Raw genomic sequence first — 25,951 nt, 5'->3', positions numbered from 1 at the left:
ATTGTCTCTATTATTATATCTCCATTGTTTAATTTTTATGTTATTATGCCCAATATGTATATTCCTTGAAGCTGATTAAAGTAGTTGTTTTGCTTTTAAAAGTGTTGTTATGTTTTCAAGCATTATTTATAATTTGTCATTTTTTCAATGTCATAGGCTTTTTGGTAATGGGTATGCGTAATATTATTTTTTAGGGTTTGTATTGGTTATCAAATTCTGGTATGGTGAATAAGTGGAATTTTTAAATTTCAGAAATATTAATTTTATTCAAGGCATTTACAAGATTATGGTGTTCTTTTTGTTCAAAACATTATTCTCTCAAGGCAATATGTAATAAATTTGAATTTCATTTCAGCACACAAATGACTTTCCCTTGTACACAGAGGCAATCAAATTTTTCAACCATCAAGAAAGTATGGTTCGCATTGCTGTCAGAACCCTCACGTTGAATGTTTACCGTGTTGATGACAAATCTATGCTCAAATTCATTGGTGATAAGACTGCAGCGCCATACTTCTCCAATCTTGTATGGTTTATTGGAAGTCATGTTTTGGAGCTGGACTCATGTGTTCGAAATGATGCAGAGTATGTAATAATTATCCTGATTATGACTATTTAAACTGTACTTAACAAAAAACTTAGAGAAGAAGAATATTTAAGAATTAAGTTATTGAAAAAGTTACCCCCTTTTCTTTGCTGTTGTTTGCTTTAATTTAGCATGTACTTAAGAATACTTAAGGTTCCTCTCTGACAATTTTACTTATACAGCAAAGTACAATTTTCATGTTTATATGTCTACAGTACAGGTTGCTAAAGCTATGTGCTATGAGTGACTACAACAGATGAAGCTTCGTTGTATCTAAATTTAAATTGCCTTATGACTTGTTAATTAGCATTAAAGGAGAGGTTTTATTGAATGAAGCATTCATTGAATTTAGTTTTAAGGCATAACAACAGTAAGAGAGATGATAAAAAAGGATTGATGGCCATTTCGATGATGAAGGGTAATGTACAAAATCAGAGTCTAGCATTTAAAACTTTGTGTATTTTCACTTTAGAACTCAGATTAAACCACTGGTTTGTGGCCTATTTCACCTTTCAATCTGACTTAATTGTAGGAAACTAAAGAAACTCATTGATTGGGTTATATACTTGGGTATTTATGTAAATGTGGTGGTCCTTTTTGGAGTATTTTTGGTGTGTCTAGCCTCGGGTTATTTATTTGTTATTTATGCTATCACTTTTCTTATTCCAGCCATCAGAGCCAGAATCGACTCTCAGATTTGGTTGCTGAACACTTAGATCATTTACATTACTTAAATGACATTCTCTGCTTGGAAATTGGAGACCTTAATGAAGTACTCACTGATCATCTATTGAATAAACTGTTGATTCCATTGTATGTTTACTCTCTAACCAAAAGACGACGACATTCTCAACTGGAAGTAAGTGACTGGATAAAAATAGTCTTTTAAGCCAGTAAATGAACTCTTCTTATAGATAGATACTCAATAGATAATTTGTGCGAAATAGATAGAGACACGAAATTATGTATTTTGTGTCTTTTTTTCATTTCAACAACACCATGGTACCTCATTCTCAACTCATACTTAAATATAGCTAATATCATTGATTTAGTACTTGAACCCATCTGCTGCTGGAAAAATAAATTACAAATGTACTGTGACTGTATGAAATATGTTGAAGAACATTGGACCATCTCTTTTCTTCTGCTCTCCCTAGCATTTTTTAATTTTTATGACCCCGAAACTTTTTTTCATGAACGGGACTGTTGGCAGCCCTTCCTTCTTAACCAAACTAGGCTCTTCTTTGATTGTTAGCAGTCACTTACCATCAGGAGCGCAGCTAGGAATTAAGGCTAGGGGGGTTTCAGTGCAACTAATACTGGGGGTCTGGGGTATTGCATACCCGCCAGCGTAAGCTGGAGGTGCATAGGCCCTTCGCCAGAAAATTATAATATTAAGATAAATGGTTCAAAATGGTGATTTTTACGGCCTTCTGAGGGATATTTTAGTAAACAATTCTATAAGTAATATTAATCCAATTAAGTAAATAGATTTACATTAAAAATTTCTGTGAGCTCTGGGGGGGTTTTATCCCCCGAACCTTCCCTCGCTGTGCCACTGCTTTCCATTCCCTAGTATGGTTTGTCCATCAATTATCCTTTCAATGCTCTCTGGAGATTGGATTCTAGCGATTAGTTTCATAGACAAGTTTTAAACAGAGTCTTTAAATATCAACCCATTTCCTTGGTATTTGGGATCAACTTAAACGGAAAATTACAATCACACTTCATATACATTGTACTTTTTGTAGATTTTTGCCAATGAAATAATGTCAACAAACTATCTGAAATTCCACTAAGGTATCCCTTAGTGAGTGGGGTCCTCCCCCCAGATCCCTGGAAAAAGGGATGGGAGGAGGTTACAAGGGTCTTTTTCCTGATCTGCTCTTCCCAACTAAAAAAAATCTAGCTACTGCTGCTGAAGGGTTAAGTTATTGCTTGGAATTTAAATTCAATTCAACTGTTTCAAGCAAGCTTCGATAGGATAATGGGTTAGACAATAAAGGTAAACTTGTTGTAATATTGCTGTCCCAATAAAAAAATATTAATACTGCATGTATATGTATATTAAATGAAATTGAAAACATTGCTATAGCTACAAAAAGGTATTGTGTATGTTGTTTTAAATTTAAGCTCAAAAAAAGAATGTTATCCTAAGAAATGTGACTTAAAATTTGACATAAAACCAGCAGTTTAAGTGAAACCATATCAGTAAATGATTTTGTATCTTTTTTGGGCTTTTTCCATCTTCAAACCTATGCATGGTCATTCAAAATTTTTTGTGAGATAATTGGATGGTTTGTAACCTAATTAGCCATTATAGGTGGTGTGTAAATACTGAATCTTATAATAATAATAATTTATTTTGTTATTGCATTGCTATGTTATTTTGGTTGATGTAGCAGAAAATGAAGTGATGCGGTGCCCATGTATAGAAAATAGTTTTGTGAGCTCAAGAACATAATTTTCTTAAGTTTAAGCAAGATGTTTTCCATTTATTATCAAGAATGTATTAGGCAAAATTAAATAAATTGATTTACAAGGCATAACATAATATTTGATAGATAAAAGTTAGAAATTTTATGAAGATCAATATGATTCCTTTACATTATAAGGAAAATATCTGTGATATACTTGAGTGTACCAGCATACCCAAGTTTTGCTAAAAGGTGCATTTGCACCAATGTTAAAAAGAACAGTGATAATTATGTCTGAGAATATCCATATCTAATTTTTACTCCATGCCACTTGTCTTTTCATATTTTGGTCTTCTAAAGAAATCGTTAATTTTTCTCAATTGCAAGTTTTTAAAGCTAACCTTTCTTGAACTACTGGTATAGTTTTTTTTAATTTAATTTTTTTCCAGGACTCAAAACCTCATGTTAGCAGTGTGGTTTCTTTGTTCCTTCTGTCTCAAGTGTTCCTCATCATTACACATGTCCCTTTGGTACATGTTCTCGCATGGATTATCCTAAATGGTGACATGAATATATTCTCTGAAGGTGCATCAGAAAAACTTGCTTCCTATCGACAAGTGAGTATCATAACATATTGAGTAGATTTTAATTTATTTAGCATAAGTCATGCATCATGACCGTTTTATTTTTGATGTTAAAATTTTTATTCCTATGAATGATTGTGAGAGGAAAATCTTCAGTAAGGACGAGTCTGTTCTTAAATTTTTTCGGTTCTCGGTACTGGTTCTCCCCATATTGCGGTGGATATTTTATGTATATGTTATATTTGCTATCTCTGATCGAAAAGCTTTAGCGTTAATTGTAAGACAATATACTTTGACTGATCGGCCAAATTATGAGAGAAAGTAAATTGACGTCCTGGACGCGGATTTATTATCTAGCATGAGCTGCACAATTTATGTGGTATTAAACATTGCACATATCGGGCTTACATTTCTCTTTAATGATGTAGTTATAAAAACACTGCGGAAGGTGAGAATTTTGTTCAAATTTCCCTCCCACTGGTATAATAGAAAATACCAAAACTCAATTTCCAAACTGCAGTGAAAGTGGTGCCGCTCCTTATTTGCAATACTTTTGAATCTGACTGTACATGATTCAATCTTAAGAATCTCACTTTTTGACGAAATGATTTTCTGCCGGCCGCTATTCACAGCACAGCACACGGCATTGCAGATAGTCGTTTTATCAGAAAGCCGCCTGAATTTCACGTGAACGGCAGCCGGCGAAAAGTCGTATCATCTGAATGCGGCCTCAATGTAGCTTTGTCTGTATTTCACACCTTAGAAGGCACATAACCAGGCCGGATTGAAATGGGCATTGGTGGTGGATTGTGGTGCATTGTGACTCATTTGAAGGTGTCCATGGAGACCTATGGTAAGTTGAAAGAAAGGCACCGTGCAGTAGACAGTGGCAGGTGTATAGTCAGCTCGTTTGGAAATGGTCGCGGCTACGGAAATGTTATAATGTTGGGTTGAGGGTCAAACTGACGGACCCTGAAATGTGCGAGTTAGCGAACAACTCTCAAAAGAAATAAACGTGGACGCCATGCAATCAGAAAGCAATGTATGCGTTTTTAAATATTTTTTTCACTTTTTGTCCTTGAATATACTGCAGACCATTTTGGCTTTGGGTGCCTAATTCAAATTGTCACCACCGTTCTGATTTGGTTCCATAGTACTGACTTTATGCGATCGTTTCTTGATACCAGTTCCACAGGCCAAGAACCAGCTGTACCAAGAGCTGGGTACGGAACCGACCCATCTCTAGTCTTCAGCTTTCCCGTCATATTCACTAGGCTAATACATTTTAGTGCTTCTCAAATAGAATGTAAGTTATTGTCTTCATCTCTGCCAAGGATTCTATGGACCATTTGCTAATAATATTTTGGGTTAGTAGGGTGATGACCAGAAAATGGTCAGTCATTCATCAAACCATTGATGTAAGTGGAAACTCTTTGTGAGTAAAGATGGATTCAGCTAATCAGTCTATTTTTTTCTATCTTTTGTTCATTGAAAGCTGTATCATTCAGTGAAAATAGAATCTTAAATTTGTTTTTAGATATAACTTTTCCTGCATTGAAGTTCACTCATTGATTTGCCTTGTTTTCTTGCATTTTTCATCCATTTCATATTTACAGCTTAGAAATTTTTATCACAAACTTTATGTATTTTATGGTTAATGTTTTGTCGTTTAGAAACATTTCCTTGGCATTTTTACAGGGAGCATCTAGCTCTAAACCTGGCTTTGCACCTCCTACAGAAACATTGGAAAAGTCCTTAGAAACTAAAATCAACTCATCTGCAGTTGTTATGGCCTCTGAAGCCAATGTGGACGGTAGTGAAATGATAAATGATCAGACAAATGTGGCTGGTGGTGTGTTGAAAACTGAGTCTGACCCTCAAGGTTAGTAATTTTCTTCCTTTCCTGTTTCCTTTTTGAAACCAAGATTAGGTTGTCATGGGACAAAACTTATGCTTTATTTTTAATTATCTTTTAATGTTTTTCACTATATTTTTACCAGTGATCCTAAAGTGAGGTGTTTACTTGAAGCCAAATTTCAAATCATAAATTTGAAAGGTGGATGGGAAAATTTCCGTAAATACAAGTTTTTTTATTAAGCTGCTTGCTCATAAATTGAAAAAAAAAATGTTTAAGCTGACATCCTGCTGAAAATTTATTTGCTAAACTAATTGCTATCTATTAAATAAATATCCCCAAATATTTATCTCTAAAGTAGAGTCCTGGGAAATACCAACAAGTCTAATCGCTCACGCAATTGAAGTGAGTCTGTCAGATTCGGTTTGAGTGTAAGCATAGCTTGCTCAGGTAGCTTGAGAGCTCAAAAAGCTTGCTCTACATCATTTTTCTCATGCAAATCTCTCTGCTCTTCCCTTATTCATCACATTCAAGCCTAAAACAATTCTAACATATTAGTTGAATTCGGGTATTGTGGCACTTAGAAGGGTTGAAATGACTTGCTTCTGAAGTTATGCCATCGTACACACCAGTATCAATCCATCTGGAATAGGATAGTTTCCTTAATCAAAGAAATCAAAATCTAATAATTGCCGAATTAACCCTATCATTTTTGTGATAATTGCATGTAAGTGGCTGTGATGAAGAAATTCTGGTTTAGTTAGAAATCAAAGTTCAGCTTTAACCTCATTTGAAAAAGCTCAGAATGGCAGCCCTTATGGCTTTTGTGCATATGGTGTCATATATATGTCTATATTCTATATTGCTATCAGCAACTGGCTTGCTGGTGTTATCGGTAGCATACCTGACTGGTAATCTGGAGATCTGGGTTTGAATCTTGGCTAAGCCAAATGATTTTTTTTCATCATGAATTTATTTGTTTGTGTGTAATTGCACGTGTGCATGAACTGCTTACGAATTTTTGTTTATCATGCTGAAAACGTCCTTTGCAGAGTAGCGACTATGTAGAGTTATCTCTTTGACAATGATTTAATTAGCACTGTCTCTGTCTCCTATGCCACAATGTGGGATTGAGACGTCAAGACCTTGTCCGGTAAAACCCTGTCCGAAATTTGCCCTGGAGAAAGATGGCTTGGTAGTGTAACCGATAGCACACCAGACCGGCAATCAGGAGATAGGAATTTGAATCCCGGCTAAGCCAAATGAATTTTTCTTAGCAAATTTCATCTTTGGTGTACACGCTATTGATAATTTCTAGTTTTCCCTTCTAATTAGACATCATTTTAATTTCGTGGAGTACCGTATTTCTCCAAATATAGTCCACCTCTGAATATTGTCCCCCCTCTTATTTCGAAGCTTCAGTTTTTGGAAAAAAATTAAAAAATGCACAGGAATATCGTCCCACCTTTACTTTTACCTTGGGCACTTCTGGAAAAAAAGGGGGACTATAAATATGTGTATTCAGATAAATACGGTATATGTTTTTCCGCATTCACCTTTCTTGATCCATTACCTTATAAAACATTATATGTATCAAGGTTGTTTGGGCCAATAATCATACTACATTCATATTTTTTTTGCTAATCATCATACTGCAGTTAGGTGTTGGTGACCTGCAGCATTACTGTATTTATTGACGTAAATAGTGGCTTAAGATATAAGTACTTGTTATTTGAAGCAAGTATTAATCTATGATGAAAATATATTTCACATTGTTGGACTTCAATTTAAATTACTGCATGTGTATGAAGTTTAATACTGGTGATCTCTTAAAATTTTTCACTCCATGGTTGAACTAAAAGGTCAAGCTGGAATACCTGTGTGTAGTAAATGAAGGTCTATTTCTTTTATGTCCTAGATTATTCAGGCATGGATGCTGAAAACAAGTCGTTTCCCGCTGACAAGAGTGGTACAGATCCAGAAGTAGAATCTATAGTACCTCCTTCACCAAATGCCAACATCACTGATGAAGAAAAAGAGCAGCGATTGGCATTGGAAAGTAGTAGTGGTGGTATAAGTGGGATGTCAGCTACAGAAAATATCTCTCCAATCCCAATAGCTCAAGTGTCTTCTCTCACCAATAAACCATTTCTGGAAGCTGTTTTTAATGCTCTGCAGTGTTCTGATAATGATTATGTTGCCCTCTTTGCTCTTTGTTTGCTCTATGCCCTTGGACACAATCAAGGTAATCATGAGTTTCTTACAAATGAATACAGTTTTTGGAATACTGGAATTATTTGCATTGTTCATAATTTTGGAAAATAAATATATACTTAGTATTACTACTATCATTTAATCGACATAGATCAGTTTTCTTAAAATTACTTTCTTTATTCCACGCTCTCTTTCTCTGGATAGATGGTATGAATAACATGCGTTTAGTATGAATGATTGAATGATTTTAACTCTTTGTTACTGTTTTCATTGACTCCATTATTAACTTCCCCAGGTGTGAATGAGGAGTTACTGGATTCTGTTTTGTTTCCATCCGTGAAGCCAGAGACAAAGCATTGGTACAATGTCCTCTTGGTGGAAAGGCTTATTAAAATTATATCATTTAGTTGTCAACCAAGTGAGTAAGGTAGTCAAATCTCTTTTCTGCTCATGGAGTCATGAGGAGCAGTTTTTCAATTAAAGTTGTTTATTCTCACACAGATTGCAGAATTCGTCTTGTCACATTGGAGCTTACAATTAGGCTGTTAACACAGTTGGTTACGAAAAATGGTATCAGCTATCTCCATGATTGTCATCTTGCAATTATTGAAGGTGCTAAGGAAGAGAGTACAGCATTACTCCGAAATTTTTACAAGGTATTTTTTGCTGGTAACATTTTAAATGTCAGAAATTTATTTTTATAACTGAATATGTACTGGAGTAGTAGTAATATTGTAGTAGTTATCTTCAATGTTGTCTATTTTAGATAGGAATAGTTCAGCTTTTTCACCATTGTTAAGTTAAGCACTGTTGATGGTGACACCAGATGGTAGTTTTCAATCTTAATCGCACATTTTAATGTAGTTTCAATTGCTGAAAATCTAATATGAATCATATAAGTAGAGATGTGGTAGGGATTAGAAGATTTGTCCAAACATTAGTATTATTGCAACTGTTGATTTGATGGAGATGGGATTAGAGATACATATAACAAATCACTTGATAATTTTACCATCAATTTTATTTTTCCGTATGTTATACCAATATTTCTGAACTCTGACAAAATTGATGAATGTGTACAAATGTATATTCGGTATCTATGCATGAATGTGAATGATAATGATGACCAAGAAAAATGAAATATAATTTTTTGCTGGCATATTAATATCATGGTGTGACAGTAGGTACTCTGAGAATGGTTGTTTTTTATTACAGAGTGAAGAAATTTTCTTGGACATGTTTGAAGATGAGTATAATGAGATGAAGAAAAAGCCCCTTAATGTGGAGTGGTTAATGATGGATTCCAACATACTCCTTCCACCTACTGGAACTCCAATGACAGGCATTGAATTTAGCAAAAGGCTCCCATGTGGCGAGGCAAGTGAAATATTTTCTCAACTTACCCTGAAATAGGATTCATAAATTTACCATGCCCTCAGGAGTGTAACCCCACAAGCCCGCCCTGGGTTCTTGTCTCACCTGTTTGTTTGGTCCCAGCTTATGGCCAAGGTTAGTGGAATGCTCCAGGACTACTGATTTTAATGCTTGGCTAGCAAGAAATGACATTGTTGGTCCTTCATTCTCATTTCAATGGACTGAAGGCTCATGGGTTATATCAAATCTATTGCAAATTTTGAGAAAAGACCCAAATCATTGAAACAATGAGGAAGTAATAACTACATCATTTCCAGCTATGCCAACTAACAAAGTTGGTAATTTTGAAGCATTCCATTGATCTCAGCTGTGCCATTAGGTGGGACCAAGCGAAACAGATTCTGATACAGAAACACCAAATTTGTCTAACCAGCAAAGACTTTAACAGAGACCAAGGGCTAGACCCGAGGAAAGCAATGAATTCAATTTAGAAAAGGGGGAAAAGTCATATGTGGCTACTTAACAATTACAACTGGCCTCACTTGCCCATGACAGTATAGAAGCCATTCACCTGAGCACTCGACGTTAACTAGTCCAGGGGACAATGGGACAGTATTCCATTGTTAAGTCAGCAGAAAATGAGGGCATAGTGTGGTTGAGAACCTGAAAAAAATTTATTGCAGTCCTTTTCTGGGTAAGGTATTAGGGGATCATTTCAAATCAACAGGAACCAGCTTTGACTTGTGTGCATTAACTGAGTGACTTTGCAGCTTGTATCTACACTTACTATGACAGACCTCTGTATTTGCATTGGTCTTCAGTGTAGTGATATATTTGTCTTTTATTCAGATTTCACTTCATTTCATTCCCCTTTGAACATAATGGATTAATGCAGTTGATCACTTTCACAGTTTTGGTGTTGGGTTTTCAGTGAAATTATCTGTTGTTCTTTCATTTATTCAGATCTCTAGAAAGCTACAGGATTATCTATCCTCGATATAATTATCATTAATCACGAATTAATTTACCTGTAGGTTGAACGTGCACGCCGAGCAATCAGGGTCTTCCTGCTCATCAGAGAACTCTCACTCACTCTCCGCAAAGAACCTGAGACTCAGCTGCCTCTAACCAATCCTAATTCTTATGTTCCAGTAAATGAAGTTCTCGATCTTAGTGAGTTCCTCTTTATTTGTCCATTTTTTAATTATTTACTACTTAATTAATCAAGAGTTGACACCTACTGTGCTTGCAGAAATTAGAGGCGCATGAGTTTGAATTGTTGTATCTTGGTAACAAATTGATCAGTTGTGATGAAATATGTTGGAATGGAAACGAAATTTACTTCTTTTTTTTCCTTCCTCTCATTAGGAATTGATACTAGAAATTGGTAATAAGTATTTGTTCCAAAAGTTAATGTGAAAGAAAACTGCGCTTTTTTCCATATTTAAGGATTTGTAGGCAGTCATTAAACATTGTGGGCACCATACAGGGTGGAGAAAAATTGTGACACCAAATTTAAACCCTTGATAGCTGATGCCAGCAGGAACCAAAATCACTAAAGATGTTTAAGTCGAAAACGAACCATTTTTAAACTGCTGAAATTTTGGGTAAACACTCTTTTTGGCTGCAAATTTGCCCTGTTGCCAGATGCCCTGGACAGCTCATGAATTCAAATAATTTGCCGGAGATTGCGATGAATCTAACGAAGCTCACTAGCTCAGTGGTTTGAATCCGCTTGGTTCTAGACACTTCCAATTTTATTTTCATTTCATTGCGTAAAAAAGAAAAAAAAAACATTAGCAGCTGTTGACTCTAGTACAGAATTTTTTTAAATATTGTGCTAGCCCTGATAAGGGTTTCTTTTTTAGCTAGGACATTTATTACTTACAGCAGGTTCTCAATCTGGCGACACTCAGGCACTCAAAGCATTTGAGGTCATGAGCTATCAAGAGTATCCAGCAACAGGACAAACTTGTGGACAATGTGAGCGCTTGACAAAAATTTTATAGTTTAAAAATAATGCGATTTTCTGTTCTGAGTGCTTATAACAGTGGAATAATAAGTAAGCAAGTCTGATCTGCCAGGACTGGTCCATTCTCCTATATAATAGTAGTCACCACATTATACGCAGCAGTTTTCTGCTCAATAAACTAATTAATTAAATGTCCGTAGTCACAAACAAAACAGTATTACTGAACACTAAAAATGAGTGTTTTCTTTCTTTTTTTTTAAACTCTCAACATAACTGCATAAATATTTTTGTGGTTGATAACCACCAAAAAATTCCACTAAGACTATCAGATTCTTTTTTCATTGAATATCACTATTGCATGGATGCAAAATTACAATTTCGAACGAAACATCATTAGTAATTTAGGTTCCTACTGGTATCAGCTATTCAGTGTTAAAATTTCATGATGCAATTTTCCTCCACCTTGTATGTGTGTACTGTTTTCCAAAGTTGGAGCTGAAACCATAAAAAGTTATTATTTTGTTTTTTACTCACTTGAATTTCTAGCTGCCCTGCAATGGGAGAGCTGGGCATAATGTTCAGCGACTGCTGATGCATCCTATGGGAGTGTATGGGGTTTCCTGCTGCTGCGGCAGAAGCTATAAGTGGCAGAGCAAGTGATCTATCTCCCAAAGGCTTAAAGAGCACGAAAGAGCGATGTAGCTTCATAAATGGGATGCATTGGCATTTGCTGAACATTACACTTCCAGCCCTGAGCATAAAATAATGTTTAGCCATACACGGGTGTAGGCAAAGACAGAAGATTACCATCCACGCTTTATACGCGAAGCTGTCGAAATAACAAAAAGGCAAAATAATTTCAATAGGAGAAAGATTATAACCTGAGCTGGTTATGGAAAGGGTTCCTTGCTCATTCTAATGCCAAATGGCTACCGCCTTCCGCGCAAAATTCAAATCCGGCCTAGAATGGGACAACGGATCCTATATAAGATTGAGACGAGAACATCGCTCTCATTCTCTTGACAATGGTCTCAGTAAGAGGAGTGAAACATTGAGCAAAAAATGTTTTCCAAGCAGCATTTCCCAAAAGGAACTTACATGGTAATATGAAGCTCTTACATTTGTAGAATGCACTCTAATACTCATGCATAAAGAATTTCTTGAAAAATCAGCATTAAATGTGGAGTTAATATTTTTCAAGTAGCAAATTACTGTGCCTTTTTTCATACATAGCCTTAAAAGAAAATTCTTAATGCAATGTATATTTAAAAATGGTGTATATTTAGAAAATGTCGGTATAAATTACATTTTATTTTCAGTTCATGTCAATGCAGGTTGTAAAATAGTTACAGAGGTGCAACACTTAAAATTCAAATATCTCAACTTTTTGCTAGGACAGTAAATATTGAATTTTACTACTACATACGTAGCTTTATCTTCTACCTCACATGAATACTTCAGTGACCTCAGATTTTGCATGAATACATACTTGTATTATTCGGAGAGTAAATGAATTCAGGCTTATTTAACCGTTTTCATAATTTAAAAATTTAGTTACAAATATTATTTTATTTAATGATGTCAGTCGAAGATACGTATTTAGAAGAGCTCTGTCATATATTCATGTGTTATTATTCATAAGCTTCTGATTGAATATAATGTGAGTGAAAAATTTGTTAATGAAGTTTTTTATGTTATGTACGTAACAGCACTTCAGTTGTAATCCCAACGTTGTCATTTACTATTGCAATCAAGTGATTTGAATGATACTATTTGGGAATAGTTACATGCATGCATGTATCCCAAGTTTAATTCATGATGATTGCATGGTATGATTTCAATTTCAGATAATAGTGATTTGATTGCCTGTATAGTGGTAACCAAGGACAATCAGAAAATACGTCGCTTCCTTGCTACAGACAGCATACAGCTCATTCTTGTTGAACCTGATACTCGTCGCCTTGGCTGGGGTATTGCTAAATTTGTTGGACTACTGCAGGTAGGTGTTTGCATCCTGGATATATAAACCTATCATTGGTAAATGTGCCATGGAAGGGAGTGGTTTAGCCAGGAATTTCATTCAGGGGGGGAGATCCAAAACCAGGGTGGAAAATTTTTGGAAAACAGGGTACTAACAATATGTAGAGAGTTTTAAACTAATTTAGACACTTTTCATAATCGAAACACTTCATTTGTAAGAAATCTTTTGTAAATTCGTGATTTTTCAATATTTTGTTTTCTTTCGTGAAGAAAAGTAAATGTGTTTTTATATTTTGGCTAGCTAGCAACGCTACTGGTGGAATGTTTGCGTAGCAAGTGCTTCCAATGGCTCTGAAATCCGAAGCCCTCTCAGTCATTCACTCAGACCTAAAAGCACTGTTCGTTAAAAAAATTCAGTATGGAAGGGAAAGATGAGCAACGACAAAAAAAACTTCTTCTTGTAGCCATTCTCTCATAAGTTAAGAATGACAAAATCCAATAGTTGCCCCTAATTTTAAAAGTAATTAAGACTTAATCTCCTAATGTAATGACAATTTCCTAACCGAATCATCATTTATGCTATCACCTATCCTCGTATACCACTTATCTCATTCTACGATTAAATCGGTTTTTACCAACATTATGTTGCTCTTTGTGAATGTTCCTTTTTAATTCAATAATTTGACTTGTTTGTGCTGACATTTTATGATTAAACCTTAGAGACATCTTCTTTTTGGTGGCAATTTTTAAAAATTACAATTGATAGTATTTAGAAAAAATGATTGTATTGATAGTTTTAAATTGTACTTAAGGCATCTAAGTGTGCTTTCCATTGTAAATGAACTAAATTGGTATTTGCCTTCTTCTGATTCTGTTTTTCATCTTAAAGTTATGCGATGCAAAAACCTCATAATAACGTCAAAATGTAAGTCTGTTATTCTATAGTGTTTCCAATTCCTGTTGTTTTAGCATTGGGCTTATACCAAAGCCTGTGCACTGAAAGAGGTAAAATAGTCATCAAGTAAGCTAATTGTATTATGTTATGTTGAAAACATGTGGTATGTGATCACCATTCTAGGAACGTTGATAGGAATTGAGTCACAATTACGAGATGAAAATTAGTGTCTTTAACAGTTCCATAAGCATAATTGAAATGAATTAACCGTTAATGATATTTTGTCAATGTATGCATCCAAACTGCTCATAGGAACCCTCCATAAAGATATTTGTAATTGTAATTAAGATTGTATACGTAAATGTAATATTTGAACCTTTAAAATTCTCATGCAGAAAAACCAATTGTTCTACAGGCTCAGGAAGAAGGTTTTGATGTCTCCATGTTGCAGTATAACTGCCTGCAGAAAAATGTCTTCTACAACACACTAGTGTAGCTGGCCAAGTACTTTCTTTCCAAAGTTGCAAGGTTTGGGAACCTTAGGAAGTTTTATTAAAAGTTATATCAACGATTTATATGGTTTTTGAATATTCATGGAATTTTAGTGGACAAAGTGAAACTTAGATTTGTAGGTAAAAAAAAGTGTTCTTTATTTCTTACTTTGTTTAATCCACCATAGAATCTATTTTCTGTTAGTTCAAAATAGAAACTAAACGCAAAGGAATGAACGAAAATTAACATAGGACATACTTAGTATTCAAAAAGGCTAAAAGATGGGCGTTTGAGTAAAGAAAGTATGTTAGGGTGCAAAAGTAATGCATAAGAAAGAATGAGCGATGCTGTGGTCCACTCCGATTACTCCGAAAACGCTGCCAGGGTGGAAGACAGTCGGACGCTGCAGCTGACGAAAATGTATTCGGCACCCACGTCGGCTAATACAGTGGTTGACTGCTACGTATACAAAAGCTGAAACTCCTAGGTCAAGGCAGTGGCGCCGACTCCATTGGGCCTGAGGGGGCCCGAGCCCCCTCAAAGATTCGTTTGGGGGGGCGGAGCCCCCTCAATAATTCAAGAAAATAATTAAGTTATATTATGCTTTGTGAAATCACAAAAATATATTGGTAATTTTTTTCCCATGTTTGACGATAGTTACCTTTTAAAATGAATTCAACAATGTGTTAAAACAAATAATTATAAGGTTAAGCAGGTTAACTGAATCAGGTAGTGTGAATCATGACAGCTTTTCGGCGCTGCGACACACTTTGAATTTAACCTCTTCCCGGGGAAAAACCTCCGATGTGGGCCCCCCCAATATTTTTTATAAGTCGGCGCCCCTGGGTCAAGGCATTAGAACCACTTTATAAACGGTATTACTACAAGAGTTTCATGGTAGCACATTCTGTCGGCATATTTCTGAACTTACCTCGACAGCTCTGTAACCGAAACTACTCGACTCAACTTTCGTAATACTACTCGAATCACTTGAGTCGAGTACCAACTATGTACTCGACTTGACTCTTCGAGTACTCACACAACCCTAGAGTTGATTAATGATAAATGCGAAAATGGCACTTATGGTTGAGAGCGTGCATTTATCCAGATAAAACTATGGCATAAAAATGGCAAAAATTTAGAAATTTGGATGAAATTTAAAAATGTCTGGTTTGAATTTCTCAATATTTTATTTCAAAATGATATAGGGAATTGTATTAAGATTCAAAACACCCAGAATTAGTATTAATGTCTGACCTTAAATGTGCTTGTAGAAAGCAGATACTACTACTCCATTTGGAAAGATGCCTGGCTTGTTCAAATAATAGTGATGTCGTTAATAATCACAGGTTCTCCCTAGTAAGACCATATTAATATAATTGGGCAACACATTTTAATATGGGGCTTGTCTTTACTTGCTTTAGGTTTGACTGTAATTCCAGGTGTTTTTTTTTCAGCTGGCAATTTTTTTTTCTATATAACATTCATTGATGACGGTGGTTCATTGGTCATCATTTTTTAAATATTCAATATCCTGTTGTATTTTTTCTATAATGCCCATTAAAAATAATACTTAAAAGTAGAGATGTGCGAATAGTATCCGCGAATACTCGAATACCTCGAATATTAGAAAGTATTCGATATTCGAGGTTTCGAATAGTTATGCGAAAAGTACCGCCTCGAATACCTCGAATACTTTGAATTACGCGTCATACACTGTCGCACGCACGTCGTTGGTAGTTGACTCGGAAAAATGTAGAGAACTGTAGTCATTTAGTGCTCGCAGCGCCGTTTTACGCAAGTTGACGAATTACATCAAATTCGTGGATTTTAGCGGTGAAAAGAGTTCGACGAGGGGAACCGAAAATGGTCGGGTGAAAAAATCCGAAAATCCCCGATTCCCCCCGCCAGGAGAACCTCAGTGCCGTGGGATAGCAACCTTAGGGCATTTCCCACGATCCGCTATCCCCCTCCATTCAGCACTCGCCTCACCCACTCTGAAGCTTTCCTCTTCTCCGAAATCAAACAAAAGGTCCCAGCTCGCGCAGGGATCGCATTACGAAGACCCCTGCTTCTAAAAAAATATCGAGTTACGATAACAATAAAATCGTGTTTCACGCCCTCCCCCTTTTTCTCACCCACTGACCTTTTTCTGGCTACCTGCTTCGAAGTTACCCATTTCTGGAGGTCAACTGCTGTGTGAGTACCGTGGGATACTTACATTAGCGCATTTCCCAAGATCCGGTATCCCTCTCCATTCAGCACTAGCCCACCCCTCTGAGGCTTTCCTCTTCTTCGAAATAAAAAAAGGTCACAGCTCGCGCAGGGATCATATTACGAAGACCTTAGCTTCGAAAAAATACCGGGTTACACGAGAACAATAGAAACGTGTTTCCGGCCCTCCCTTTCCTCCCCCACTGACCTTTTTTTCCTACCAGCTTCGAAGTTCTCCATTTCTGTGGAGGTCAACCGCTGCATGAGTCATCTATTAGCGCAAAAGGTGTCTAAGAATAACTTTCGTCAATTGATGTTACACCTTTATTGAATTGAAATATTAGTAATTTGCGCGTAATTTCAAAAAGAATAAGACCAAACACGATGTATTTCTAAGTTTATTTAAGCATTTTACGCAAAGAAATAAATGTCAAAATACGACGGAGACCTAGCATTCTGGCGAAACTCGATATGAGCAGCAAAGCTTCTCGGAAGTTGATGCGGTATTTTTTTCCGAAAACATATATCAAGTTACAATTAATGAGTGGTGCTATAAATCTTTATTTTTACAGTCCCAGACAAAGGGATATTTTCACAGAATATTTGGTTTCTCCCTGATAGCAATTCCAATTCATCTTATCTCGTGAGAACTCCCAAAGATGGACTGAAAATAATTGAAGAAAATCCGGTGGAAAAGAGCTTGTATTTTGCAAAATGCCTCAGATTGTCAGCTAGCACTTGGCAGCAGAAGTGGGGGTAAAGCGATGTTAGTTGAATTAATTATATGCCCAATTGTTTCCATAAAATTAAAATATTCATTAATCAGCTAAATTCCTGTTCGAATCCTTTAAAGTAAATCAAAATTACTCCCCAAAATCTTGAGTTGCCTGCTGCATAGGCAACCGAGTCAAACATTCCAGCATTCATCATTTAGTATTCGAGGTATTCGAAATTCGAGGTATTCGAATATTCGAGCAATGATTTAATATTCGAATTCGATATTCGAATTCGAGAAATCTGCTATTCGACCCATCTCTACTTAAAAGTTATTTTGTTTGAATGTAATAATTCTGTTATATTTAATTAAATTTCAGGATGTAGAAGTAACTGCAGATAAAGAAGACTCAAGATACTTGCACATTACTGTTCACCGACCCTTATCATCTGGTTCAACCAGCAGAGTTCCTCTACTTTCAGCTAAATTTATTTTTGATGACCACATTAGGTGCATGGCTGCTAAGCAAAGGTACTTCTCAATACATAATACTTTAAAACAATCTTCCACGTATGAAATCAGAATTTATGTTAACTTTCTAAACTTTCAGGTTAACAAAAGGAAGGGCAAAGGCTAGACAAAAGAAGATGAACATGATTGCTAAATTATTAGATCTCCCGAATTCGATGCAGCCCTGCTCCTCACCTCCAACAAGTCTTCATTCTTTACATGCATTCCGGCATGATAGTTTGCTTCGTGAGTATCACAGATTCTTGATTAAAATTGCTTAAAATTCTAGGTATCAATGTAATTAATCATTGATAAATCTTTCTTTGTAGTTTACTTTCTTTAATGGAATTCATTTACTTGGAATGAATAGCCATACTTAATGGTGAACTTCCTGTATTTCAATCCAATTGATGCTTAATGCCATGTCTTAAATTAGATTTTTTCAAGCTTTACACAAAATCATTGCTACTTTTATTCTGATCTCTAAGTTGAAGATGAAATCAAAACTGAAACCCATTGATGGGATAGTGATTGATTTGAATAATAGCATTGTAAGAGGTGGCTGATGTAATCCTTCCTCCATTCCTTTCCCACCCAAGCTCAGCATTTTCTCCTTTCCTTTTGTTTACCACGTTCCCCACCACCCAGCCAGCCCTTCAGCTACCAGAAGTGCTTGCTTGGCTGAGTGGGGTAAGGCATGTGATCATGCGACAAATCCGAGCCAATAACAGCACGATGAAGTGCTGATGAGAGGGAGACGACAGCACGGTAGTCAGTAGGTGTCGGTATGTGATTGAAGTGAGCAAGTGCAAGTGCCCTTCATGTGAGTTCTTCCTTTTTCTGCGTGACTTTTCCTATCCTTTCCGGCAGACGACGACAACAACGAGAAGGCCATGGCAACTTAAAGCATCCCCACTCCATCTAGTCTTAAGTTGCCATGTTCCTGATGATAAAGGCTTTTTGACATCATAACACTATGTATTGAGGAAGTTTTAAATATTTGTCATTGGGTATGTACTTTGGAACCTTCTACAAATTTGTTTTACTAATGATTGAATCAAATGCAATTGAAAAGTGAAGTTAAGTGAAAATGGTGGCAATGACCAGAAGAAAATTTTATTTTCATTATTCCAATTTTGTTCTACTGTTGGATATACGTCTTGTATTATGTCTTTACTGCGACTCTTACAGGTCTTTATTTTCTCAATGTTGATTTTTTCCATGAGTCATGTTAGTGGATATATTTTGCAGGGGGTCCCATTGGTAGTGGTAGACTTAGTCGTGACCTGCCTCCATCTGGCTTCATGCAGCAATCTCCCCATCTCCTGCATCATCATCACTATCACCACCGACCTCTCTTCACAGTCAACAGAGTTCCAGGTTTTGCCACTGCCATGAGGCGTAGTGGTGCTTCAGACACAGCACAGGGTGTGCCATCTTCCCTCCCCTCATTAATGCCACCTATTGATGGAGTTCCTGCGATGTCGGCCTTGTCACATCTGCGTGCTGAATCACTAGGTAAGACACCCTCTTAAATTGTTAAAATTTACTGTTTGTTAGTGTCAATTTTTATTAAAATTTCAATTTCATTTCATTCATGGTTTTCCTTCAGCCTTATCAGCTCATAATTCTGAAGAATGATACCATTCAATACTTTCTGTGCATTACTGAAACCAAAATTTGTAGGTATTTCTTTGGTGAAGTTAACTACATGGAAGGAACATATAATCCTGGAAATTTTATGGCCATGTCATTGTTGTAAACTTGCAATTTTAGTTGTAGTGTAATCTATGGAATTACATGATTCTTTATATTATTTATGTGAGTTCTTAAAGTCCCTCTTTTACACTTTTGAGCGGGTTAAAGGAAAAAAGTGTAAATCGAGAGTAAGTACAATTTAGTGAAAAAAATCCCTCACAGTATAAATATTCTATTTTTTAAGTGGATCTTGTCTTAAAATAATAGTAAGTATAAAATATGCAATTATGACTACAAAAGATTAACTTAACTTTTCCTTATTTGGCATTTTCACTTCCATTAGCATTAGCTCAACTGATTCAGGCGTTATATAGTGGAAGTTCGACATATTGAAATGAAAGGTAGTTGCACTTTTCATTACAATTGGCATAAATACCTAACAATACTGTCAGACGAGCTTTACTATGCTTTCCACCATGGCAATCTTTGAAGTCTTTTGAAGAAGCTCATCGAAAAAAAGGCCCAGTCTCATCCAAATTGTAAATGTCTTTTAGTGCATACTGTTCAGTATGCTAACTTAAAGAATGTTCCTTCCACTGTGTAATTATCTGGGGGTCAACACTGTTTCACACATCACAAATTGATTTGTACACAACGTTGTACTTAATTTGAAACTGGCTTAACAATCGGTTTGAAGTCATGAAGAATTCAACTCCTAACCTCATCATCACATGTTGCGCATTTTCCTAAAGAATAACTTCACTGATGTTAGATGCTCTGGCTCACTGAAATCATTATTTCAAAATTTCTTCCAGTTTATCATATTTTGAATACATTCTTAATGTATTTTTGCCTCTGCGCTGGGTCTGCAATCCACTGCACTGGTTTCAATGGTTTTGTGTGATTTTACTACAGTGTTCTATGTGAATATTGGAATCCCAAGTTTTCTGGCTAGGGAAATGAGTCTCTCGAGCAAGTCATCTCTTCCCATAAATTTTGTCTTCTATTGACAAAGTTCTCTTTCGTTTGTGGGCCATTTTTTGTTTTGTTTGCATTATTTGATGCTGTTACAGAAAAAGTAAGGAAAAAGTTATTATGATTGGAATACCTTTGGATTTAATGGCATAACTTCGTAATGTTCGAGGGGAATAAAATTAAATGCATGGATCATCATGAAAACAACCACGAATATACTCATAGTGTCTATATATTTCTTAACACATTTCTTGCAAGTGAGATATAATTATTCGCAGAGAAGTGCATATAATTTCACTTAATTGTAGCCAACTTCTTCCCAGAATATAATTTTTTGATAGAGGATACATGGTTTCTTCATGATTTTTACCGTATAATTGCCACTCGTAATGTATTTTATAAGGCATTTGGGGAACTAGTCAGTAAAATTAGTTAGTACATCTGTAAAATGTTATAATTTAACCTGATTAACATATTAAAGAATGTAGGAGGAATAACATTACTTACTGTAATAAAAAAATAATTTCCCTTGTAAATGCTTCAACCTCTCCACTGTTTACCATTTCGTTTCTCATATGGTTTTGATGTGCTATCCGCCATGTTCCTTTTGGTGGGTAAATAAGGATAATTTAGTGTGTAAAAGTTTTGTAAATGGCAGGTATAAGCCTGAAAGATTGTATTCATCTCATATTATAAACAATTTTCAACTGGAATGTTAAGAGATCCCTTATATTGGGAAAGTATAGAAATAGAGTTGATGTTATTCTTTCTGCACTCAAATCTAGAAAGGATAAATGTGTTTGAGCAAAACTCAGAGAAAGGGTTCTGCTCATGCCATGGTATTATTGCAGATCGTCAGCAAGGAAATGCAAGGTCTCGCAGCCATTTGCCAGTCAATGGTGGCAGTGGGATTGGTAGTGCAAGTGCAGGAAATGGAAGTCCAGGAGGCAATGGAACTAGTGTAGGAGGCCAAGCTGGTGGTGCAAGGTCACGGGAAGGTTCACCTCGACCACCTAGGCCCAGGAGTGAGGAAATTCCCCTGGAGGACATGTCTACTCCACCTTCCCCGTCAACAGTTTGTAGTTCACCTGCATCCACAAGTGGCATTGCTGTTTGCAAGGTAGGGTCACAGGATGACTCAGGAGATATCAACTCTTAATAATTGAATGGAATGCTGCAAGTGGACTTTTTATTATCTCCCCTCATTGCACAGTATTGTTGTAAATGAAGACCTGCTATGAGCTTTGAGTGAAGTGCAGCTGTAGTTTCATAGTTCGTTATTGCTCAAGTAAACTCCCCTGTAATGATGGTTTGAAAAAGGCTGTATTTGAATGAAGTTGATGTTTATTTGAGAATGAATGAGCCTGCTATAACATATATTTTTACACTGTATTTATTTTTAATATTTTCAATATCAACAGCATCGTAAATGGGAAGTATGGCTTTTAATACAGAGGATTAGCTATGAAAATTTAACTTGAATATTTTATCATTATTTTTTAATGTAATAGGTCACCCATACTGTTTTATTTTTAATTTTATTTCTACCAAATGATAAGCTCAAATTGAAAATCTTTTTTGCTGTGATAAATATAGAGTTCAGGTGATTTGATTTTAATCTCTTTTATGGCCGTTCAATGTAGAAAACTTCTATTTTTATAATTTTAATTTATGTAACAATGGATACGGTGGATATTATTACTTGTATGTTTCATATATTTTTGGCATTAAACGCTTAGTAAAAAGAAGCAGTGTACCAGCTGGGTTGTAATTTTATATTGCTGGTGTTAAACTAATTTGTTTTCGTGTAGAAAACTGGTTCAGAAGCATGCGTTAATCATATATTTTTTCATGTGTTATGGTAAAGTTTTAATGTAAAAATTGAATGTGCATTCAGGTAGCTCATCAGTCTTGAGAATTTTTTTGTTTGACTTTTTTTTCACCCATTTGAATAGATTTAATGGATGAATTGTAATTATGGTATTTTGGTTGAATTCACATGTATGCTATTGTTGCACCTTATAACATTCTAAGGCAATAAGTGACTCATGAATGCAAAATCTTGTTTTGTGATGCTTCCATGCCAAAAAATTCAACTGTTGCAAATGCATAAATTTTGTTGAATTATATAAGGGATTTGAAGAAAAATAAAAGAAATATTCACTAAATATAAGTAGCTGTTTATTTGTATTGTTGCTGGTGCCAAAAGCAATAAAGCACTATTTTGTCCCTTAACTATCATTCGCATATATTGAAACATAATTTCATTCCTACAATAATAACGTTTGCTCACCTTGAAATAATTTTTTTACAAGAATATGATTTCAAAGGCATTTATCACATTAAAAAATATTAAATGCTGAATATTACTCCTCAAAGTGTTTCACAGAAAGGCTTCAATATCAAGTGTAATTCAACTCGCACTTTGCTGGAGTTTTGGCATATTATGTGTGTAATAGATTGGATGTCAATGGGAAAATGGAAAATGCCTTCCTGTGTTCCCAGCACAAGCCCAGGAGTGTTGCCTACCTCCAAGGTTCCGGCCCTTTGATGAGAAGAAGATTATCTGGGAATTCTCCTGGACTTGGAGTTGCAGTGTGTGAGTCACCGACCCACAACAGAATCCATTATAGACTAAGGTCCTCATCACATCCCTCCCCTCCAAATAGGAAGTCTCCTCCTGCATCGTCTCAGCCAGGCTACACTTCACGGTCACCAGTGCAGCTGCCATCTTCCTCTTCCTCTTTACCCAGCCACTCTCCAGCTGTCACTCCATCCCGTTTGCCTCCATCATCAAAATTGGATGGTCCGTCCACTTCAGGAGCATCTGCTCCCTCTTCACCCAGCATTCCCAAATTGCCTCCAAAGGAGGCTGAAACAGAGACCTCTTTCATGGAAATGCCACTTGGGGCACGATGCCCGGACATGAATGGAAATCCATCCAATAGTGCAAATCCAGAAAATGCAGATGGTGAAGCCAGGTCAAGGCCTACAGAACGTGCACTACTTGCCGGAAGACATCACCAGCATGGAGAAGCAAGTAGACGAAAGTTGCGACAGAAGGGAATTGTTGAAACTGTTTAAGTTTTCATCGTATAGATTTTGGACCATGCCTAGCATTTTTATCAACTGTACATTAGGGTTTCTTGTGAATTGGCTGTAAAAGTGCTTTGGGTTAAATGTGCTGCTCCTGTGGAGGATAGTATTTGATGTAGTCAGTCATCATTGTCGGTGGAATTAGATTTGTTTGTAGCTGAAATGATTGTACATGATGATCATTGTTAAAAGAGTTGACCTTTTATGTTGTTGTTACCATAAATTATTCTAAAAGATTAAATGTTTCCTTAAAATTTTACAATTTAAAGTTTAATATTTTTTGGAAGGTAAAAATTGTTGTTAGTTTTTTCATTCAGCGCAATATAACATTATGTTCAATCATTATATGAGGAGACTTAATCAAGTATTTATGCTCTGTTAAATTGCTGTCATTTCAGTTAGCTGCATCTGAGTAGTTGAATGATAAGTGAGACCTATTCAAATTCTAATGCTGCATACATTCTAAGAGAGAAATTCCTGAAACTGTTGGAAACAAATTCTCCGTATCTAGCAACAGAAGCAGATCCATGGACTAAGATTGCTATTAAGTTCATAATTTAAGGATTTTTGCCTTTTTCCTAGACAAGTAAGTTTCTTCAATTAAAAGTTTTTAAACTAAAAGGAACTCTTCTATATGGTTGTGAAAGTTTAAGTACTGCCAAGTTTAGTCTTTATAGATTAAACATACATTTGAAGAACATTTTAGTTCATCTCAGTTGAATAATTTCATAATGGTTAAGGCTAGATTTTTAAATGCCTCTCATGGATCCTATTTTGCCATGATATTCATTCCCAATATGAGATTGGATAAGTTTTAGTGGACAGAATGAATTATAATGAAAAAAGTGAATTTCTTTATCCTTGGTCAGACAAACTTAGGAATGTTAGACCTATCTTGAATCAGTTTGTTTGCATGTTTTTCACATCTGCCACTTGGAAATTGTTGTCTTTTATGTCAAACTAGCAGGCCACCTGGCATTGCTCGGGAAGGATGGTAACCAGAGAAGTGGGAAACTTAGAAATCATGGTCACTTAGCCGGATTTTTAAGTGAAGGAGCAAAGCAGGTACAGTGATGGTATATGTATGATAACCCCAATCCCTCCTAATGTATCCCACGGCTGCATCCCTCAAAATTAAAGTAAGACGGTGAGCGCAAGACATTGAACAGCAAACAATGGAAAAAACTCTGTACACCGTGCTCAGGATCAGCTTTTACCCCACTTCGTTATGTGTTTACATGTAAATCAAAAATGTTGTGCAAATGCATACCTCAGCAAGAATGTTTGCACAGAGAGGATAAACCCATAGCTACTGTAGAATTCTATAAGTTATGCTTTCCCATGGAACATGTCGAGTGGTGTACCTACCCAGCAGGGTGTACAAACGCAGAAGTTCTATGATGTCATGCAAAAAATGATAATGAGAAAACGATGCAAGGTACATGTTGGGCACATTCAAAAGTAGCACAATGGGGTTCAAAAGCATAAGATGCACCTATGTACTTCCTCTGATTGCAATTTGTGCTGCCGTATTGAAGCACATAGCGGATAGACAAATAGGCATCCTCTTTCATGTATGTACTTCCTTTCCATATGGACATTCCTTGATGATTATGGCTGTGCTGCTATTTCATTCTGCTACTGACACACAAGCAGAGCTGCCTGTCACTCCTTGAGGTTACCAATCAGTCTACATTTCGACCTTCACCTCTATGTACAGTCTTCATTCTTCATAACATCAGACAGAAATATAGAAAGGACAATGGCCAGGTATCAGCTAATAATCATCAAAAGGAAGACTAAGATATTAGTTTGCAGATAATGATCATATTATATTATTCTTTCATTAAATTGGTTTTTGTACGATGGTGGTTGAAAGGGGTGAGAAGGGTGGGCAAGGCTATTCAAATCGTGAGAGAATGGCAGAATAGGTTTGAAAATCAATACACATTACTGCAGGTTCTGTCCCTCTTTTTTTTCTTCTGATCTTCAATGGTACGTAGGATTTATCCCCTCTTTATTAACTATCAGTGACAAGGGCGTACCCAGTATCAAAACTAGGGGGGAAGGGGGATAAGCCATGGTTGCTCAAGTTGTAGGTATGATTTAAGCTGGAAAAGGTGAAATGAAATCAACATTTTAAGGAAACTGGAACAGCTCTTTATTAGTTTTTAAAATTATTTGCTTGAAAAATATTATTTTCCTGAAAGACATTTGCGATTTTTGGTTCTAGAGGGGGGGCAGCTGCCCCTCACTGGGTACGCCCATGATCAGTGACAGAAAAGCCTTAATAGATGTAGGATAAAATTTTGATCCACCAATGGCAAATTTTCAGAAGTTATTTCACTGCAGCAAGTTATGTGCTTCCACCAGC

At 36.0% G+C, this 25,951-nt stretch overlaps 1 protein-coding gene across 3 annotated transcripts in view; it reads left to right on the top strand.

Annotated features, from left to right (window-relative positions):
- Positions 1 to 24,163, top strand: part of LOC124159146 (protein CLEC16A homolog) — a 29,427-nt gene extending 5,264 nt beyond the window's left edge. Inside the window, exons 5-20 of one of the 3 annotated variants that reach the window (XM_046534760.1) lie at positions 356 to 585; positions 1,256 to 1,445; positions 3,453 to 3,620; positions 5,286 to 5,469; positions 7,361 to 7,687; positions 7,861 to 7,863; positions 7,952 to 8,074; positions 8,158 to 8,312; positions 8,872 to 9,033; positions 10,065 to 10,203; positions 12,850 to 13,001; positions 17,678 to 17,829; positions 17,909 to 18,054; positions 19,060 to 19,326; positions 21,333 to 21,601; positions 23,976 to 24,163. In XM_046534760.1, coding sequence (XP_046390716.1) covers positions 356 to 585; positions 1,256 to 1,445; positions 3,453 to 3,620; positions 5,286 to 5,469; positions 7,361 to 7,687; positions 7,861 to 7,863; positions 7,952 to 8,074; positions 8,158 to 8,312; positions 8,872 to 9,033; positions 10,065 to 10,203; positions 12,850 to 13,001; positions 17,678 to 17,829; positions 17,909 to 18,054; positions 19,060 to 19,326; positions 21,333 to 21,601; positions 23,976 to 23,993 — 2,685 coding nt within the window. In that variant the 3' untranslated portion in view covers positions 23,994 to 24,163. Of the gene's footprint in view, positions 1 to 355; positions 586 to 1,255; positions 1,446 to 3,452; positions 3,621 to 5,285; positions 5,470 to 7,360; positions 7,688 to 7,860; positions 7,864 to 7,951; positions 8,075 to 8,157; positions 8,313 to 8,871; positions 9,034 to 10,064; positions 10,204 to 12,849; positions 13,002 to 17,677; positions 17,830 to 17,908; positions 18,055 to 19,059; positions 19,327 to 21,332; positions 21,602 to 22,986; positions 23,837 to 23,975 lie in introns of those variants that run through there. The other 2 variants (XM_046534740.1, XM_046534750.1) reach the window with 2 other exon arrangements.
- Positions 24,164 to 25,951: the final 1,788 nt, after the last annotated feature.

Source organism: Ischnura elegans, chromosome 1, assembly GCF_921293095.1.
Source record: "Ischnura elegans chromosome 1, ioIscEleg1.1, whole genome shotgun sequence".
Classification (NCBI taxonomy): Eukaryota; Metazoa; Arthropoda; class Insecta; order Odonata; family Coenagrionidae; genus Ischnura; species Ischnura elegans.
The sequence above is the reverse complement of the archived record's forward strand: the minus strand, read 5'-3'. Positions and strand labels throughout refer to the sequence as shown.